The sequence below is a fragment of the Dendropsophus ebraccatus genome, chromosome 7 (genome assembly GCF_027789765.1).
Source record: "Dendropsophus ebraccatus isolate aDenEbr1 chromosome 7, aDenEbr1.pat, whole genome shotgun sequence".
In the NCBI taxonomy this organism is placed as follows: Eukaryota; Metazoa; Chordata; class Amphibia; order Anura; family Hylidae; genus Dendropsophus; species Dendropsophus ebraccatus.
Window position 1 is genome coordinate 137642832 of NC_091460.1, and position 13373 is coordinate 137656204.

Below are 13373 nucleotides of genomic sequence, written 5' to 3' on the forward strand. Positions count from 1 at the left end.
CGATTAGTGAACAAATGCGGAACCTGAGCGAACGAACATGGAATTACAGCGAACGTTTAACGATAATTTTAGGTTCAGAATCGAAATTAACGACATACGAACGATTTTCGATGGTTGCCCGCAATTACACAGAACGATTATCAGTTAAATTCGAACAATATAACGATTTTTCGCACAATAACCGTCCCGTGTAATAGGGCCCTTAGTCACTACTGTCCTCAATTTATTCCCTTCTAGTTGTAAAAATTGTGCCCCATTCACTGCAGCAGCCTTCAGAGCAGAAACCTTCTGCCTCCAGTAAGTGCCACAGACTTCCCCAGTGGTTAGGTCAGGGCGTCCTATGGTTCCTGTCCACCTCCAGTAACCTCTTCCCCCCCCCCCCCCCCCCCCCCCCCATATACATGATTCACTGCTGAACAGTCCTGTGTTCTCTGTAGAAAGGATAAACCACAGCCAGAAGGCTCTGTTGGTGGCTTCTCTCTCCCAGAACAAAGGGATAGGGCAGTGGAAATCCATTACTATTGACACCTCCGACTTCATTTGGTGGTGCAGACTAGGGTGGCCCCCGTACACTGACGACCAGCTGCAGGGCCTTTACCAGTAGTCAGAACTGGAATTCCTTACTAGTCACAGTAGCTCCCCTTGCGTCCTCCCTATAGTCGCAGCAGGACTCCATCTAGCCCACCTCTCCTCCTATTAGTCATTACGACTCATCATAATGCTGTTTTACTATAGTTTTAAACTAATGTATCTCTCCCCCCCTCTGTTATCTGGTGAATATCCTTGTAGTGACCTGGAGCCAGAATGGTTGGAGAGCGTGGAGCGGAACGGAGAACTGTTTTATCTTGAGTTGAGTGATGGGGAAGAAGAAGCCATTCTACCTCTGAACCCCGGCGTAAACCACGTCAGGTTTTGTGAGAACGTAGCCCAAGTCATCTCAGAAAATGCCAAGAAGAATAAAAATGAGCCACGTTTTAAAAAACTTGCAAAAATATTGAGGAACAAGCACATTAGCAAGAAGGGGTCTTCTAGATTAATGGGGTCGACGGGGCCTACGTCTATCCTCAAGCACCAGACCCGGTCTGGAATGCTCGTTCATCAGCAGTATAAGGATATTTGCCTTTACGTCAATCCAAACCGCTTACTGGACAACGTCCCATGTGAGAAGCTCTGCCTCCTCCAGAGACTGCTCGGGATCGTTCATCAGTCCTCAAAGAACAGCAAGAGACTGGAAAAGCAAGGTGGACCTGACACACCGCATCGATGGACCACTCCGGAGAAGCTGGTCGTTCATGGTTTTATTCCAGATAGTCCATCTATCCGCTGTGGCCAAATCCTTATTGGTAAGTGGCCATTCCTTCTATCATTCATGTCTGTAGTTTAAAGGGAATCTTTCACTAAACAGATTGGTGTATTACTTACATAATTTTGTTTAGCCGTTCTCCTAATATGCAGGAGAATAGGAATCTGCTGATTGACAGTTGTCTGACTATACAAAACATGGATAGATAACTGCCAATCAGCAGTTGGTGGGTGGAGTTTTCTGCCTCATGAATATCTAGGACTACTGGGCTCATGCACGTAATGGAGAGGACTACTTATTGTCCATGTTTTTCAGGAGGAGATCTCTGGATCAGTGGTAGTTGCTGTAGTAGTTGTTCTTGTTGTTGTTCCTGTAGTAGTTGTAGTTGCTCTAATTGTTGTTGCTGATGTCGTAGTAGTAGTAGTAGTAGTAGTAGAAGTTGTTGTTGTTCATATGAGGTTTAATTTACCCAATTTTAAAACCTTAGGGCCAAATGTTTTGTTTTTAATTGTGTTCTGATATATAAAACCACAGAATGCTTTTCCTCCAGACTGTATATGTGGGTAAAAAATAATTGAATATGTAAATAGGTTTTATTTCTCTCTATGTGTTGTACTTACTGCTGCCTCTCCTATTAACCATTAGTTTTAATGCTGTTCCCATCTCCTGCGGTCACACAATATAAATTCTTTTATATGGCTTGTATCACCATGACAGCCCCCTATTCAGACTGAAGCCGGCCTGGCCCTCAGCCGGTCACTCCATGTCCAACCAGAGTCCCTCAGTGATCAGCCGTTGTCCACATGGGTGTTACTATACTCTTACATCCTGACCAATAAAATAAATGGCTGACCAGGATGGATGTGACAAGTAATTGCTCATTTCTATATAAACGTTGCTGTCCGTCATACAGATAGGAGTTCTCATAGACTTGCAATGTTCTTCTTTCTGCAGGGGATGCACTTGTCGCAGTTAATGATGTGGAAGTCACCACAGAGAACATAGAGCGGGTGCTGTCCTGTATACCGGGGCCCATGCAGGTAATAGGTTCTGTCTTTTATAGCCTCTGTCTGCAGACTGGCGTTGTCACTTTCCACCGGTCAATCGGGGCCTGAACAATAATGTAAACGAGCTCTGATCTGCTAGATAATCGTTTAGCGAGGGCAGCAGGGACATCGTTACCGATGTCCTTGCAGCCCTTGTTTGAACACCATACATTACCTAAGCATGTTTCAGGGCTTCTCCTGCGCTCCGTCTTCCTCCCGGTCCCACGTGCAGCAGCAGCTTCGGTGCGGCCTGTCTGAGCTGACAGACCGCTCAGCCAATCACTGGCCGCGGCGGTCCTGGTCAGTGATTGGCTGAGCGTTCTGTCAGCTAAGCTGCTGCTGCGTGCGGGACCGGGAGGAAGAAGGAGCACAGGAGAAGCCCTGCAACATGCTTAGGTAATGTATGCTGCTTGTGAAATCGTTGGTCGCCCGCTGCGCATCGCTATTCCATGCAGCGATGCGCGGTCAGTGCCCGATAATTTTAGGTTTGAACCTAAATAATAAACGATCAGCCGATGACAAGATCATAGGCTGATCGTTGTCTCTATTCCACGTAGTGATAATCGGCCGAATCCGTGGAATAGGCCCCTTAGGCCCTTCAGCTGTTGCAAAACTACAACCCATCATGCCTCGACGGCCAAAGGCTGGGCCGTGACAAGTCGTATGGGAAAACAACTTTAAAGAATCAAACTAGTACATTTACTCAACACATTTTATTTTATGACAAGAATGGTCGTTGTTTTCAATTAAAACAACGTCCATTCTTGTCATAAAGAAATCTGTTGCATTGAAGTGAAAGCAAAACAGCGGCCGTTGTTCACACAGTGTATTGAACAACGGCTGTTGTTTAGTATGGCCATGGAAATAGTTGACTCGTCAAAAATGCAATTTTCGAAGCAACAACGGCCGTTTTAGGCTGTGTGAACATAACCTAAAAAAAAGAGCTGAGACATAAGTGGTGAATAGGAATATTATGAGCTGGATTTCATTGTGGAAAGGATCTATTTGCTGGAATGGTTGTATGTGATATATACTTTCTGCCTAGGTGAATGCCTGCTTTCTTCCCGACAGGTGAAGCTGACATTCGAAACCACCGTGTTTGATGCCCAGATTCCTTCTCGAAGTATAAATTATGTGCCACAGCCCCCCATGGACAATATGATGAAACTGATCTGGGGCGAGGAACATACCAACTACCAGCAAATCTTGCAAGACATGCCTCACATAGTAATGTACCTGACTCTCAGACTCGACTCTGACGCCTCAAAAGAAGAGGTAAGTGAAAATTCTGTGCCAGGATCCATATTGAGTCTTCCATCTGAAATCCATGTGGGTTTTAGGTTGGGTTCACACTAAGGAACCCGAGGGGAGAATTTCCAGCGGATTCCGTAGCTCGTACCCGTTCACAGCCGTGCGCCTTTCCGCCAGCTCCATAGACACCATTCTATAGGCGGCCCGATTCCGCTATCCGCCAAAAGAATCCGCCCGTGTATAAAATGTTGTCTATGGCGCGGCCGTGAACGGGTACGAGCTACGGAATCCGTTGGAAATTCTCTGCCTGGGTTCCGTAGTGTGAACCTACCCTCAAAGAGCATAGAGCCAATGCCGCATTAACTGTGAATTCAACACTGAACCCGGAAGTTTGATTATCCATAGCAACAAACGAGAAATGGTGGAAGTACACGCTTAAACACATAGGATCATAATGAGGAGGGAGGGGGGAGGGTTCACAAGTTTCCATCATGTTTTATTTGTTGCTATGGATCCCCAAACCACCATATTTAGAGTTGAATTCACAGCTGATCAGTCAGCGCCCATGGTCACGGGTACTCCCCTCAGGTACAATATAGGCTGAATCATCCCTGTGTGGAGACTAACATTTTATTCCATACTTGTTATAACCTTTTCAGTATCCTTCCCCCAGTTCTGAGTTGCTGCTTTCTGCTGAAGACACAGAAAATTGTTTGTGAGCTTTTCTCTCTATCTCCCCCTCCTCCCCCCTCCCCTCTGAGATGGCGGATGTGAACAGCTCCCCGGCTGGCCTTTTCTGCACTCTGTAATGGAGGGAGGATTAGTCGCATTGAGGTCACTAGCAACTTGACCTCAGATTACAGATTAAGGGTATATTCACACGGGCGGGCTCGCAGCGAGATTATCGCTGCGAGCCCGGCAGGTCCTGTCAGTTCCCATAAACTACATACTTGCTGCGGTCTAAACGACCGCAGCGAGTATGTAATTATACCGCGCTTAACCCCTTCTACTCCCGCCGGCTGTAAGCAGCATACATTACCTGTCCTTGCTGCACGGGTCTGGCGTCCTGCTCTCCCGTCCGGCCAATTAGTGTGTTGCCCAGCCGCAGCCACTGATTGGCCGGGCGGGAGAGCAGGACGCCAGACCCGTGCAGCAAGGACAGGTAATGTATGCTGCTTACAGCCGGCGGGAGTAGAAGGGGTTAAGCGCGGTATAATTACATACTCGCTGCGGTCGTTTAGACCGCAGCAAGTATGTAGTGTATGGGAACTGACAGGACCTGCCGGTGTGAATATACCCTAAAACAGATGGCCAGAGACACTGTGTACATGAGCCATCTCAGAAGGAAAGCAACAGACGAATCTAACCTGCTATGTCCCTATTCACAGGAATAGGGACATATGTCTCTTACCTTCATCCTCGGCGCAGTTCTAGTGCAGTTAGTCCTGGGAGGGGGCTGTGCTCCTGTCTCACCGGACCATGGAGCAAACTACTAACTGCACTGGAATGGCACAGAGGAGAAAGGTAAGACACATACCTTCCTCCTTGGCATCTGCTGACGTATGGCTCATTGTATCCCCCAGCACCCATGTGCCAGTGTTGCCAGCTTCATACCTGGTAAGGAGCTGGCAGATGGCATGTAGTGTACAGCCATTTCCAGCTCTCACTATACAGTGACGGCATTCTCCTATTGTTTTAGAACTGGTGACCTTTGATTTGTCTTTTTTTTTTTTTTTTTTTTTTTTTTTATTGCCGGAAATGTGTTAATAAATCCCATCTGCTTACTGGTCGCCATTTATTTCAGGCTATTTTTCTGGAGGCTTCACATTTATATAAAGAAGTTTATGTAGGTGCATGACAGATTTCGTGACGTTTTTTCCCTACAGTAATGCGCTTAATAGGTTTCACATTGAGCTAATATATTTGCAGTGAGTTTCTCTGCTTCCCAGTCCTCCCATTATAATGTACTGGGCAGCAGTCTGCTTCACAGATGTGTGGATTAGATGTACGGATAATGGGGCACATCTATAGAAAGTGTCATTTTGCTGATGTCGGCAGAAATGGTGCAAAGTTTATTGGATCTCTTGCATTTTCACAAACAAGCCCAGTCGCCTATCCTGCATCACAATACCACCAAAAAGGCACCCCACGTACCGTGACGTAGACATAGACCTCGGTAGAGCAAACTGTGTACTTGTGCCCACATTTGGTCCCATTTACAATGGTATGTAGTGGGTGAGATCATAATCAAGGGATAGTTGGAGGAAGATAGCTTTGGCTGAATTCCAAACTAAAGTGTGCAGCCTGAAGGAGGGCAATGGAGACAACAGAATGTATCATTTCCATCGGAAGCAAACAACAAAAAAGACCACACAAAGTGTGTGTGTGTGTATACATAATTTTTTTTTTTTTACTATTTTTACATACGGTATTAGTATTGAAAAGCACAAGAAACCACATCATCCATACATCAGGGGCAATAGAGAATCTGCAGTATAGATATTTATTATTTATTTTATGTGTCTCTGGCTACATATAGGCACACTTCAAATGTGCAGGGCAGGTTTTTGCTTAAAATGTTCGGAGAGATTATTTGAGATACTCATTTACAGACAGCTTAGGCCGCCGCCATTGTCCCCTATCTTCACTGTCTGCTGCAGAGCATCTGCATGCAGGATATGAAGACTGTCACCTGCTGCCAACCTGATGTTCCCTTCCACGGCTGTGAAATGTAAATGTTCTGGGAAGGCATCAAGAGGCTGTCGCTTGCCGCCATCCCTGTTGTCCTCTACCACCAGATGTAGAGCGGCTTACAGTCTGCCACTATCCCGTCACCTGCCGCCATACCATACGCTGACCCTGCTGTGCTGTACGAGTGTGCTGTGGTGAGCTCCCCCTGCTGGATGGAAGCCGACGTACCGCACACTGTCCCTGCTGTGCATGTGACATGTGAATTTTTCTTCATGGAAAAATAAGACCTAGCACGTCTTTAGGAACAAAAAATACCGTCTTTTATATTAGTCACAAACCAGCTTTCTGCATTGTCCTGTAAACAGTAACTTTGTTAAGGAGGATTTAACCACAGGAAGAACATCTTGAGGACACTTTAAGCAACAGAACGCGGGTAATAAATGGACTTTGCTTGTATATAAGACGCGCTGCTCACTTACTATTACATCCTATTGGCCTCCTTTTGTTGCCTAGAGACCCGATTCTGGCATCCTCATTCAGATAATGTATCTTTTGTGCTTCTTTAAGAACTTTTTTTTGTTTTTTTACATAAAGCTGGAGGATGTTATGTAAAATACCATCTCGGTGGGCTGAGACTCAGAGGCCTCTACTGCAATAAGGAAAATTGGATGTGACTGTATTATGACCAGACTTTTGCTTCTATGTCATAAAGTTCCATCTGTTTTGATATCTGAATTTTTTTATTCCGTCTAAATTTAGATTTTTCTTTGACTTGCGTAGAAGTAGCAGAAGCAGTTTTGGAGGAGAGAGAGACTCCCAGTGAACATGTTAAAGGGGAACTATCAGCAGGTTAGATGAATGTAGACAGGTGCACAGGAGACGCAGATGAGGACGATATGTCTCTTACCTTCATCCCCGGCGCCGTTCCGTTGCAGTTAGTAGTTTGCTTCACGGCTTGGTAAGACCATTGGGAGCACTGCCCCCAGTTGGCCCAGCCCCTTTCTAATAATAAATAAAGCAGGCAGGATCAGCGCTATGGGGACGGGCAGTTCTCCTAACGGGTGCCCAAGGGCTCTTATTGGTCTCATCGGACCGTGGAGCAAACGACTAACTGCACCAGAACATCGGCGAGGAGTAAGGTAAGACACATACCTTCCTCCTCGGTGTCTCCTGTGCAGTAGGAACATATCCGCAGGTAAGATTCATCTCACCTGCTGTTAGTTCCCCTTGAAGAATGCACATGAAGCTTTTCTGTTCTTCTAAAGTTGTTGCTATCCTCTTCTGACACAAAAAATCCATATATTCCTCTTGTTAGGCGGACGGTAATCGGTATAGATCAGTGTTTCTCAACCTACGGTACACTTACCTTAGGGGGTACATGGTGCAGATTGAGGGGTTACATGGCAGGTGTGAAAAAAATAAGTAAAAAAAAAGCTTTTGGTGCTGGGAACATTGCTATCATTCAGCACCGCTCCTGACTCCACCCACCTTCCCTTCCCCAGCGTTCTGTACAGGGGGTGGGGCTTAGGGATGCTGCTGGGGATTGGAAGGAGAGCTGGCGCATGGCCTCAGGAGCGTCACTGATTGGTCACCATATTTGTCACCCTCTCCGCCCCTTGTGTGTGTCCCCAGTGTACTACCACAAGCCTGACATAGAGCAGCAGAAAGTAGCAGATTTGTGCACAAATCAGTCAGTTTGCACAAAAATCTGATATTTTTTTTGCCACTGTGTACCATGTGTTCCTTATAATAATAATAATAATAATAATAATAATCCGAATCCACTTCATTGTACTTATGCTTGAGAGGCAGCGATCTCTCGGACCATGGTCAGTATAGTGAATAGAAATGCAGACAGAAACGAAGCAACACCAACATAAATTCTAATTATTTATTATTATTAATAATAATAATATAATAATAATATTATTATTATATATAAAAAAAAATTAAAAGCAAAATGCAACTTTGCAATGAAATATTACCGGCGCTTTAATAACCAGTTGATCGGGTGACTCTCAGGTCAGGTCTGGTGGAGACCACAGAAGGTGCCACAGTCATTCCCACCCGTCCAATTTTCTCAGAGCCACCGAATCTGAAGATCCAGAGGAAGGCGAAGAACCCCCCCGGAGGGTTCTAGGTTATATAGGATCAGGAGACTTCATTTTGTAACGAAAGAAAGGGAGACCTCAATGCTGCACAATATGTTCTCCCTATAGAAGTAACTATTATTATCACGACATATACATCCATCCATCTTATATACAGTACATGTCCTGCCACCAAGAGCTTACAATCTATCTGGTTCAGGAGACCTGCCCTTAAAGGGGTTGTCCGGCGATAAAAAATTATTCACAGAATAACACACATTACAAAGTTATACAACTTTGTAATGTATGTTATGTCTGTGAATGGCCCCCTTCCCCGTGTTTCCCCCCACCCACGCTAGACCCGGAAGTGTGGTGCATTATACTCACCGCATCTCGTGTCGTCCACGGTCTCCGATCGTCAGCAGTGACGTCTTCTTCGGGAGGCCGGCGGATCTTCCCGAGTGCCGGCCACCCTCTGCAGCGTCATCCGAAGCTCAGCCGCGATTGGCTGAGCATAACTGTGCTCAGCCAATCGCGGCTGAGCTTCGGATGACACTGCAGAGGGTGGCTGGCACTCGGGAAGATCCGCTGGCCTCCCGAAGAAGACGTCACTGCTGAGGATCGGAGACCGTGGTCGGCACATGACAGGTAATGTATAGCGCACCACACTTCCGGGTACACGGGTGGGGGTGGTGGGACACGGGGAAGGGGGCCATTCACAGACATAACATACATTACAAAGTTGTATAACTTTGTAATGTGTGTTATTCTGTGAATAATTTTTTATCGCCGGACAACCCCTTTAATAATTTACAAGCTAATATTCACAGTACATTTCCTGCCCACAGAGCTTACACTGTAATGTATAATACAATCTACTGTTACAGGCCCTCCTCTTAAAGGGGTTATCCAGCGCTACAAAAACATGGCCACTTTTCCCCCTCTCTTGTCTCCAGGTCAGGTGTGGTTTGCAATTAAGCTCCATTTACTTCAATGGAACTGAGTTTGAAACCCCGGCCACACACAGAGACTGAGCGACTATTCCAAAAAAGAACTGCGTTGATGCTGATCAATTAAAGAAGTCCATTGAAAATTGTTATTAAAGTATTGTATTGCCCCCCAAAAGTTATACAAATCCCCAATATACATTTATTATGGGAAATGCTTATAAAGTGCTTTTTTTCCCTGCACTTACTACTGCATCAAGGCTTCACTTCCTGGATAACATGGTGATGTCACTTCCTGGATAACATGGTGATGTCACTTCTCGGATAACATGGTGATGTCACTTCCTGGATAACATGGTGATGTTACGAACCGACTCCCAGAGCTGTGTGGGCTGTGGCTGCTGGAGAGGATGATGGCAGGGGGACACTGAGAGACACAGGGCACTGGAGGGACACTGAGCATCCCTCTGCCATCATCCTCTCCATGTTATCCAGTAAGTGACATAACCTTGTTATCCAGGAAGTGACATCACCATGTTATCCAGGAAGTGACATCACCATGTTATCCAGGAAGTGACATCACCTTGTTATCTAGGAAGTGAAGCCTTGATGCAGTAGTAAGTGCAGGGGAAAAACACTATATAAGCATTTCCTGTAATAAGTGTATATTGGTGATTTGTATAACTGTTGGTGGGCAATACAATACTTAATTAAAAATTTTAGCCGGACTTCTCCTTTAAGTTTAAAAAAAAAAAAGGCGAGGTAACTGGTTGTACATTTGCTTTAAGTGTGACTTTTCACTTCCATTTTTGGGCTATTTTTCTTGCTCACCAGGCGGGGTATGTTCTCCCACATCTATATAATAAAAATGAAAATCTGTCTGTCTGTCCGTCTGTCCCTTATAGACTTCCAAACGCCTGAACCGTTTGACCCCAAATTTGGCACACAGATACATTGGGTGCCCGGGAAGGTTATTGCGAAGGTCCCGTCCCCGCCAGATGTACAGGAGGGGAGGGGGAGGGGAAAGAGAGGCGCCCCATAGAGATGAATGGGAAAATCTCCTCACTGCAAACACAGGTGATATAATTAGCTGCAGCAGACACGGCAGTTGGAGCCTTAGCAACCAATAGGATTACTGCTCTCATTTTCACAGGGAGCAATGGTTGCTAGGGAAGCTGCCTCACAACATCCACAGTAATAACTGGTAGATCCCCTACTCCATCTATACAGTACATGTATATACAGGACCCCCTACTCCATCTATACAGTACATGTATACAGGACCCCCTACTCCATCTATACAGTACATGTATATACAGGACCCCCTACTCCATCTATACAGTACATGTATACAGGACCCCCTACTCCATCTATACAGTACATGTATATACAGGACCCCCTACTCCATCTATACAGTACATGTATATACAGGGCCCCCTACTCCATCTATACAGTACATGTATATACAGGGCCCCCTACTCCATCTATACAGTACATGTATATACAGGGCCCCCTACTCCATCTATACAGTACATGTATATACAGGGCACTACAGGTATACCAAACTGTGACTGGGTAACACTGCCACACCAGACCTGACCAATACTACCATAGTGTGACTGGGTAACACTGTCATAACACACCTGACCAATACCGCCATACTGTAACTGGATGAAACAGCCATAAGACACCTGACCAATACTGCCATACTGTGACTGGATAACACTACCATAACACACCTGACCAATACCACCATACTATGACTGGATAACACTGCCATACCAGACCTGACCAATACCACCATACTATGACTGGATAACACTGCCATACCAGACCTGACCAATACCACCATACTATGACTGGATAACACTGCCATACCAGACCTGACCAATACCGCCATACTGTGACTGGATAACACTGCCATACCACACCTGACCAATACCACCATACTGTGACTGGATAACATCACTATACCAGACCTGACCAATACCGCCACACTGTGACTGGAGAACACCGCCACACCAGACCTGACCAATACCGCCATACTGTGACTGGATAACACCGCCATACCAGACATTACCAATACCGACACACTGTGACTGAATAACACTGCCATACCAGACCTGACCAATACCGCTATACTGTGACTGGATAACACCGCTATACCAGACCTGACCAATACCGCCATACCCCCCTCGAAAAGACACCAGATTTTCTGGCAAGTCTGAACGGGAGGGTACTGCCCCTCTGCAAGGTGCTACCCTACACAGCAGACCATGGGTGCCTAATGGTAAATATGACCCTGCAGGTATACAGGACACTAAAGGTATACAGGACCCCAAAACTATACACTACAGGTGCACGGGACCTCCACCAACTATATACTACAGGTATACAGGACCCCAAACTTTACACTACAGGTGTACAGGACCCCAAAGCTATACACTACAGGTATACAGGACCTCCACCAACTATATACTTCAGGTATACAGGAACTCCACCAACTATATACTACAGGTATACAGGATCCCAAACTATACACTACAGGTATACAGGACCCCAAAACTATACCCTACAGGTATACAGGACCTCCACCAACTATATACTACAGGTATATAGGACCCCAAACTATACACTACAGGTATACAGGACCTCAAAACTATACACTACAGGTATACAGGACCTACACCAACTCTATACTACAGGTATACAGGACCCCAAAGCTATATACTACAGGTATACAGGAACTCCACCAACTATATACTACAGGTATATAGGACACCAAACTATACACTACAGGTACTGTATACAGGACCTCCACCAACTCTATACTACAGTTATACAAGACCCTCAAACTATGCACTACAGGTATACAGGACCCCCGAACTATATACTACAGGTATACAAGACCTCCACCAATTATACACTACAGGTATCCAGGACCCTCAAACTATAAACTCCAGGTATACAAGACCTCCACCAGCTATACATTACAGGTATGCAGCACCAACTATATACTACAGGTATACAGGACCCCCGAACTATACAGTACAGGTATACAGGACCTTCACCAACTGTACACTGCAGGTATACAGGACCTCCCTCAACTATACACTACAGGTTTACAGCCCCCCTCCAACTACACACTATAGGTATACAGGACCCCCCAACTACACACTACAGGTATACAGGACCCCCCAACTATACACTATAGGTATACAGCCCCCCCCCCAACTATGCACTACAGATATGTGAGACCCCTAAAAACTATACATTGTGGGTGTACAGAACCCCTCCAACTATGCAGTACAGGTATACACTAATTCCACTGATTAACTCAGATGAAACAATACCTTTAGCTTGGCCTCCTGGGCACCTTAGAACAAATCTAATTAACACACTGACACTTTATACCGGGGCAGCGCCGGGTACATTTTCTAGTATACTATAAACCCTGACAGCAATGAAAGTCTCGCTGCTACCAAATCCCATAATGTGGGGGATGGGAATTCAGCGTCTCCTTGGAGAACATGTGCCACTCATTGGATTGTTATTTTAATTTCTCACTTCAATAGTTTGGTAAAGTCTGAGAATATGCTGAGCGTACAGAGCGGACTATAGGGATTATCCAGTGGTAGAGGCAGGGCCTTTGAAGTGTGGAAATCTGGACTGAATCTTTACTATTTTGGTCGGAGCCACGTCAGTGCCCAGGCAGTCGTTCTAAGAAATAGAATTCTATGCGGTCTGCAAATGGCAGGGTTATCCTTGTAAAATAGGACACGCATGTCGTCTGAAATAAAACATGTTAGTTATAGGTATCTGTAAACTGTACAAGAACTGGGAGTAGTGGACTAGAATTCTGACTTTGTATACTGTATACGTCCTTATCAAAAGGTCTATGTGGTCTCAATGGAAAGTCATTGAGCTTAATGCCAAAAAGTTACAATATATCTCAGGCCAATATGATATAACAATTTTCTGTTACTTAAAAAAATACAGCTCGGTTCTATTGAAGTGAAAGGAGTTTAATTGCAAACCATACCTA

At 45.3% G+C, this 13373-nt stretch overlaps 1 protein-coding gene across 4 annotated transcripts in view; it reads left to right on the forward strand.

Annotated features, from left to right (window-relative positions):
• The window catches only part of INTU (inturned planar cell polarity protein), a 49278-nt gene that overhangs the window by 14461 nt on the left and 21444 nt on the right, over positions 1 to 13373 (forward strand). For all 4 annotated transcript variants that reach the window (XM_069978582.1, XM_069978581.1, XM_069978583.1 and 1 more), the window contains exons 2-4: positions 790 to 1343; positions 2258 to 2343; positions 3421 to 3624. In XM_069978582.1, the coding sequence (XP_069834683.1) occupies positions 790 to 1343; positions 2258 to 2343; positions 3421 to 3624 (844 nt within the window). The remainder of the gene's footprint in view (positions 1 to 789; positions 1344 to 2257; positions 2344 to 3420; positions 3625 to 13373) is intronic.